Genomic DNA, 8,428 nt, shown 5'->3' with positions numbered 1-8,428 from the left:
AAATTTTTAATAAAATTTAAAAAGTTGAATTCTTTTTTATTAGCTTAATTAAATAAAAAAATTAATGAATTAATGTTCTCATAATTTAAAACATCATTTTTTATTGACCAGATTACATTAAAAAATTAGTGATCCATATTATTAGAATTTTTTTAAGTAATAAAAAAATTTTAAAAAAGTTTGAATTATGTACAAAATACACAAAATATCTGAATTTAAATGTTATATCTATCCAACATTGAACTCGAGGGTTAAAAGGGTCACTGTCTCCCTTATAATTTTAATTTTTATTTTATTGTAGTTTAAATGTGTATATATCCTTAATAACTCTCACATTCATTCCCTAAAAAATTTATTACAAAATTTTAAAATATTAATTTTTTATTAATCCAATTAAAAAAAAAAAAGAATTGAGCCTATAATATAATAATTTAAAAGTTTACTTTTAAGGTAAATCATGTTTTAATTTTGCTTTTTGAAACGGATTGTTTGAAGCAAAGATGGATAACTCAAAATGTGTGAGAGTTGCGGTTAACATCCGGCCTTTGATTAACTCTAAGCTTAGCAAAGGTTGTGCGGATTGTATCACCATTATTGAAGAAAAGAATATTTATATAATAATTAAGCCACACTTGTGGAAAATTAATATATTATGATGCTTTATTAGTAATCTTGACTTTAGAAAGAAGGATAATATTGTGTTTCTATTTGTTAAGTTGTTTTTTTTTGGCCAATTCAATCTTCTAATCGTACAAAGTTAGCTTGGCATGTATTTTTTTTGTATTGGCGCGAAAATATTAGGTTCAAATTAGGTCACATGGGTTCACCTATAATTATGTGTATGGAAGTTCGGGATCACCTTCCTTTTCAATGTATGACAACTGTGTTGCTCCATTGGCGAATGCACTCTTGTGCAATTACAATGCTAGTTCTTGCTCATGGCCAGGTTTCACATAACTTACTTTTGGTTGTTGTATGTTTGTTAGTGATGAATACTGAGATTATGGAGAGAATTTTGTGGAGAGAACTTTCTATGTATATTATTGATGATAATGGCTTTTGATGTAGCTCTTATTTATATACAACAATCACCTCTAGAATGAGAAACTAGATACAACAGGAAACAACATTCTGAAGGAAAAATAATTGTACAAAATTAATCTTTAATAATATGGGATTCCAACGCTTCCCTCCAGTTGGTCTATGAATATTATACATGTCCAACTTACAAACTAAGTATGAAATAATATGATGCTTAGACTTTTGGTAAACTTGTTTCTTCTTTGAATTTACATGAGAAACACTCTATCAACTATTTTCTTCTTTATGAAGTGTGGATCAGATCAATTTCAATATATTTAGTTAGATCATGCTGAACTAAATTATGGACTATATTAATGGCATCCTTGTTATTACAGAACAAGGATATAAACCATTTATTTATGACAATTTTAATCTTCCATTAATTCTTATGACTTCAATAGTTCACTCAAGACCTGTGTTATAGCTTTGTACTCTACCTCTACGCTTGATCTTGTGTTTTGGTTATCCCATTGATATATCCCTGCAGTCCTCAAGCTTGAATGAACAAGAGACAAAATCTTAACCATGCAAGATAATTAGTTCCATCAAGTTTTAGTGGATTGATTTGTAAGGGCAGGTTGTCACTAATAAAACCGACTTTAGTTTTAGTTATTGCCTTCTTCCCTTCGGCCATTCTTTTAGTTGGGTTTTATATCGATGAATTTTTGTTTACAGATTTATGCTAATTTAATGTGAATAAGCAGGGTGTATGCTGTTTATTCTATTAGATAGGATCAGGGAAAACATACATGATGGAGACTGATAATACTGGAGAAGGAAATAATGTAGGGATTGTACAAAGGTGATACAAGAATTTTAATTTATTCTAACAAAATATATTTTCATTATAAATGCCTCTTTTGTCAAAATAGTTTTCATGTGATAAATTCATTTTATTATCGTGTTTGTCAAAATAAGCTTGTCTTAATAAGTATATGGTGAAAATTTTAATTTTGTGACAATAAATTAGCATTTATAGTGACAAAAGAAACATGTCACTAAAATTATAATATTTTGACAAAATACTCCATCCAAAAAGAAGTTAAATTTGTAGCGACTCACTATTTTTTGTCATTATATATTTAAGTTTAAAATTAAATTATTAATCTTTATAGTGACAAATATTGATATTACGACGTATAATTTTTAATCAAAAGTTTAATAATGACAAAATAAATTTCTCATAAGTATAATGATAGCAAAATATTTTTTTTTATCACAATATATAGTTATTTTGATAAAATCAGGATATGTCTGTTATTATTGTATTTTTTAAAATTTTAAAAATTAAAAATTGTTTATAATTTTTTGTTTTATGTTTATTTTCTTAAGTTTCTCATGTGACTAGAAAAATAAATAAGAATAGTTTATATTTGTTTACAAATTAAAAAATAAATAAATTTTAGAATGAAAAGTAATATTAATTATAATAATATATTAGTTTCTTTCTATACTATTAAAAATAAAGAATAATAATAAAAAGGTTCATTATAAACCATTACTTAATTTAATAAATTTAAATAAAATTTACTATTATAATTATTAAGTAATTTGAATGAATTTAGAAAAGTTTAATATGTAAACCAAATTTGATTGTTTCTCATATTGGTTGCCACGTTTTAAAATAAACAAGAAAAAAATGAAAAAAAAAATCAACCGAATAAGTTTTTAGTTTTTAAAGGAAGAAAAAAAAAAAAAAAAAGAAAAACCAAAAACAAAAGTGATTCCAAATGCACTCTCAATTTCATCACTTACTGTTTATTGCGATAAAAATAATTTATCATTATTTAATTTATCATTATTTTTATAGGAATAATAAAAAAAAAAAATTAGTAACGTGATGAAATTAGTGCATTATAATTAAAATTGTGATAAAATGTACATGTAATAAGAATAAGTGAGAGTTTTAAAGGCGAAAAAAAAACAATTTTTTATGCTTTTGATTGTGACAAATAATATTAATTTAGATTAGTTTAAATATGAGTATATTCTGAATAGATTTTTATATTTATTTTTTAAAAAATTAATAAAAAATTTTAAGAATTTAATTTTTTTATTAATTTAATTAAAAAAAATTAATAAACTCATATTTGAATAATTTAAAAGATTATTTTTTTTTTCAATTAAATTAAAAATTAATTATTTATATTTTTTAAATTTCCTTTCAAATACTAAAAAAGTGAAATTTTACAAAGAATCAAATTATAAATGAGTAGAGCATAAATGAATCAAATCACTTATGAACTGCTCGAGATTTAACTCGATAAAAATTTAACTTATTTTAACTTGTTAAACATAAAAGTCTCTCGGTTATAGTTTCAATTTCTATTTTGATATAATTTGTTTTGATTTTAATTAAATCTATCAATCAAATTTTTAAAATTTTTCTTTTTTAAAAAATAAAAAAATCGATTTTAATTAATTTTAATTTTAAATTGGAGAAATATAATTTTAGCTAATTATTGTGTATCTTGAAAATATTAAAAAAAATGCTCTTAAATATAATAAAATAATTTTTTTATTTAATTATAAAAAGATGGAGCTCACATTTTTAAAAATGGTGTACACCGACACTTACTACACTTATGGCCTGTTTGGTTTAATCGTTAAATATAACTGATAACTGTTAGTTGATAGCTATTATTATTAGCTGATATAGTTGATTTATCTTATGTGTTTGGTAAAATTATATTTAGCCGTTCCTATTGATATGTAAAATGACTAATAAAGGTATATGTCATATAATTTATTTTATTATTTAAATAAATATAAAATTATAAATTTATTACATTATATTATTTATTTTATTATTAAATTAAATATATAATTATTAAATTAATATATTATATTATTTATTATATTATTAAAATAAATATATAATTATTAATATATTATATTATACTATTTATTTTATTATTAAAATAAGAAAATAATTAATTTTTTTAAAATAATTAAATAATTTTTAAAATATAGATAAAATAATAAAGTAATTATTATTGTTAATAGGAAAACTTATAATTAATTTTAAGTTTTTAAATATAGATACATATTTTATATTTTATATTATTAATAAAAAATATTTTAATAAAATTAAATATGATAAATAAAATATTAAAATTATAAATAAAAAAATAAAAAATATTAATAATATTTATCTTAAAGTTAAATAAAAAATAATATTATTAAAATAAAAAATAAAATTAAATTAATAATTAATTGATGAGAAATAATTTTAAAAATAGAACTAATATAAATTATAATTGACAAGTACCATGTTAATTGCCCAACAATTTTACTTTTTTAAACTTATCAAATTGACCACCTACTGCACCCTGCATACTCTGACCACGACTTCCACTTCATAAGGACCGATGGATTAATCCTTGCCTTTGACTATTAAGTTTTTATTTGTTTATTTATCGAAACGTAAAGAATCAGCTAACAAGTTTTGACTTAAAATGGGTTCCAAAATTATCAAATACTGAATGTCTTTCTCACTATGAAAATGAAATAATCTAATTTAAAATCTGTCTATTAAAGTTGAAAAAAATCAATCAGATTATCTTAATTGACATTTATATATTATATTTAAACTTAAAATATAATTATATATATATTATCTTAAAATACAAAAAATATTATTTTTTATTAAAATCTCTAATGTGCATCATGTTCCAAATCATTAAAAATATTTAATTTAAAATATATGCATTTATAATTATAATTTATAAATTTATTAAATATGTGCAATGTGATATAATGTATTTAAAATTAAAATGATTAAAATAATTTTTTTCTATATTTTTTTATTAATTTATGGTTAAATTTCATGGATAAATATTATATTAGCCCATTTTACTAATTTACCAAGAAAACTTTTAGCCTCACCCTTGGGTCTATTACTTGTGTTCTAAAACTTTTATGGCAGCTCAGTTCTCACCTCTTGGTCCTTGGATAACTTAATTCTTTTGCAACAATGGATATTAGCAAAAATCCATGGTGGTTCATACAGTCTGTGCTCTTTATGTGTTTCTCTCTCTGGCTACATTTCTCCCTTGGAGCTGATAGAATCTCTGCAAATCAATCTCTCTCTGGTGACCACACCATTGTCTCTGCTGGAGGAGTCTTTGCACTGGGTTTCTTCAAGCCAGGTAAGTCTTCAAATTACTATGTAGGCATGTGGTACAAAAAAGTGTCTAGACAGACCACAGTTTGGGTGGCAAATAGAGAGAAACCAGTAACTGATAAATATTCTTCAGAATTAAGAATATCATTGGGTAACTTAGTTCTCTTTGATGGGTCTAAAATCCCTGTTTGGTCAACAAATTTGAGCACTGCTGCTTCAAATTCTATGGAAGCAGTACTTCTCGATGAAGGAAATCTTGTTTTGAGAGATGGGTCTAGTTCGTCGGAGCCATTATGGCAGAGTTTTGATCATCCCACTGATACATGGCTACCTGGTGTTAAGATTAGATTGAGCAAAGTTACTGGAGAGTATACCCGTCTCGTTTCATGGAAAAACATAGAAGATCCTGCACCAGGCCCCTTCTCTTTACAACTAGACCTAAATGAAACCAGTCGATTTATCGCCCTTTTCAATATGTCTAGACAGTACTGGAAGAGCGGGCGCTGGAACGGAGAACTTTTCGACGTAGATCCAGAAATGGGAATGAAATATATAGATAACATCACTTGTGTTGACAATGACAAAGAGAGCTATATCACCTATTCTCTATACAACTCTTCCATCTTTTCTCGATTTGTGATGGATGTTGGAGGGCAGATTCAGCAAACTTCATGGTTAGAGCCTGCTGGCCAATGGAGTTTGTTTTGGGAACAACCAAGTTGGCCATGTCAGGTGTATGCTCGCTGTGGGGCGTTTGGGGTCTGCACAATGATATTCGTGCCTCCCTGTCATTGTTTGGCAGGTTTTGTTCCCAATTTCGCAGATGAATGGAAGTCAGAGGTATATTCTGGCGGGTGCAAGAGGAATGCAACTCTGCACCGTGGGTATTCTAGTCTTGTTAATTGCAAAAGTGATCATTTTTTGGAAAGTTACAACATTTTATTGCCTGCAGATCCACAACCACTGGATGTTGGGAGTGCTCAAGAATGCAAATCAAACTGCTTGAATAATTGTTATTGTACTGCTTATGCTTTTGACAACACCCAGTGTTCAATTTGGTTTGGAGATCTCGTGTTTTTACAGCAGCTTGCAGATTTTGACTTCACTGGAAGTACTCTTTATGTCAGGATTGCAGCTTCTGAGTTTTCAAGTTCTAAGAATAGCAAGGGAATAGTCTGGGGTGTTGTTGCCAGCTTTGGGGTGACAGCAGTGGCTCTCATCCGCATTGTTCTGTTTGTAATTTTCAGGAGGAGAAACAGAGCAATCAAAGCAGGGAAAACAGAGGAGGGCTTATTGAAGGCTTTTGGGTATAGATACTTGAAAAAAGCAACAAATAATTTCTCAGAAAAACTGGGCGAAGGAGGTTTTGGTTCTGTTTTTAAAGGAACATTGCCTGATTCAAGCGTCATAGCGGTGAAGAAGATCGAAAGAATCAGCCAAGGAGATAAGGAATTCCGCATGGAAGTCAGCACACTAGGAATAATTCAACATGTCAATCTTGTTCGCCTTCGTGGGTTTTGCTCTGAAGGCACCAGAAAGTTGTTGGTCTATGACTACATGCCAAATGGTTCTCTTGATTCCTGTCTTTTCGAGGGAAGGGATTCTATCATTTTAAACTGGAAAACAAGGTACAATATAGCATTGGGAACAGCTAAAGGGTTGGCTTATCTCCACGAGGAATGCAGGGACTGCATTGTGCACTGCGACATAAAGCCAGAAAACATCCTTTTAGACAATGGATTTTGTCCGAAATTGGCAGATTTCGGTGTGGCAAAGCTTTTTGGGCGGGATTTTAGCAGGGTCCTAACACCCATGAGAGGGACAATAGGCTATCTTGCACCTAGGTTGCACGGAAACGGGAGGCGGGAGCGTTTCCCTGTTCCGGAAACGTTTCCTTGCCGGAAACGTTAGGACACGGCGAGGAAACGTCTCCGGGCCGTTTCCGTAATTCCTTGAAATTGGAAACGCGTTTCCTTCGCCGGACACGCGTTTCTTTAAAAAAAAAAAACAAAAAAAGTCGCACCTCCGGGAAGAAAGGAGAAGGCAAAGAAAAAAGAAGAAGAAGAAGAAGAAGAGGAAGAGCAGAAGGAGGAGGAGTACCTGGTGGTGCGGCGTCGTGCGCTGGCGATGGGAGGTGACTGGTCTCTGCTTCCTTCCCCATCCGATGCTGCTCTGCCAATCAGCCTCCCTTGCTGGCGCTGCTCCTTCATGTCTCTGCTCCTTGCCCGAATCTCCTGTTTGATTTTTTTTTAATCATTTTTTTTTTCAATTTTCACTATATTAAAACTCTCGACCTTTTATTTTCAGCATTTTAATATTAATTTTATTATTCTATATATTTATTATTTCAATTATTTATAATTATAAATATATAAATAATCTAATTAATTAATTAATTTCATTATTTTTTTCTTATTTTAATATTTAAATTTGTTATAACTAAAACTTTCAAATATATATATATGTATATATATATATTATTTATTTATAAATATATCCCTATATTTTTTATATTTACGCGTTTCCCCCACGTTTCCGTTTCCTATATTTTTGAAAATGCCGTTTTTCGTTTCCGCGTTTCCCCGTGTCCGCGTTTCCATTTCCGTGCTACATAGTCTTGCACCAGAGTGGATTTCAGGGGAAGCCGTGACAGCAAAAGCCGACGTTTATAGCTACGGGATGGTGCTTTTGGAGCTTGTATCAGGAAGGAGAAACTCTGAGCAATCTAAAAATGGAAAAACGAAATACTTCCCAATTCGAGTTGCCAGATTAATAAACGAAAATGGCGATGTGCTTAGCCTAGTAGACCCATTTTTGCAGGGAAATGCTAATGTGGACGAGCTTACAAGAGTGTGTAAAGTAGCTTGCTGGTGCATCCAAGATGATATAACACAAAGGCCATCAATGGGTGAGATAGTTTATATTCTTCAAGGGGTTTTGGACGTGAACCTGCCTCCAATTCCAAGATCACTTGAGCAGCTTAGCTGGAGGCCTGAAGGGGGTATGCTGAGTTCATGATTACTTATAGTTGAATATAAATAAATAATCAGATCAAATGTGAAAGTTTAAGGTCATTGTACCACTTACCAAGCTATTACATTTTTTCTTCTTTTTTGTGTTATTTAGAAGCAATGTATGAATATAATGTTTCTCTCTTCATTTATTATCGTTTGATTCTGCAAGGAGCATGCATAGACGAGCTAATTAATGGATATATTG

The 8,428-nt window shown here is 29.0% G+C and overlaps 1 protein-coding gene across 1 annotated transcript; it reads left to right on the top strand.

The window, feature by feature from the left end:
• Window positions 1–4,974: 4,974 nt before the first annotated feature.
• On the top strand, window positions 4,975–8,291 carry LOC110647743 (G-type lectin S-receptor-like serine/threonine-protein kinase At2g19130). Its single transcript, XM_058152043.1, has 2 exons — window positions 4,975–7,053; window positions 7,825–8,291. The coding sequence occupies exons 1-2, from the start codon at window positions 5,060–5,062 to the stop codon at window positions 8,225–8,227; spliced, it is 2,397 nt and encodes a 798-aa protein (XP_058008026.1). The 5' UTR covers window positions 4,975–5,059; the 3' UTR covers window positions 8,228–8,291.
• The last annotated feature ends 137 nt before the right edge of the window (window positions 8,292–8,428 follow it).

The sequence above is a fragment of the Hevea brasiliensis genome, chromosome 8 (assembly GCF_030052815.1).
Source record: "Hevea brasiliensis isolate MT/VB/25A 57/8 chromosome 8, ASM3005281v1, whole genome shotgun sequence".
Classification (NCBI taxonomy): domain Eukaryota; kingdom Viridiplantae; phylum Streptophyta; class Magnoliopsida; order Malpighiales; family Euphorbiaceae; genus Hevea; species Hevea brasiliensis.
This window is presented reverse-complemented; position numbering and strand designations above follow the sequence as displayed.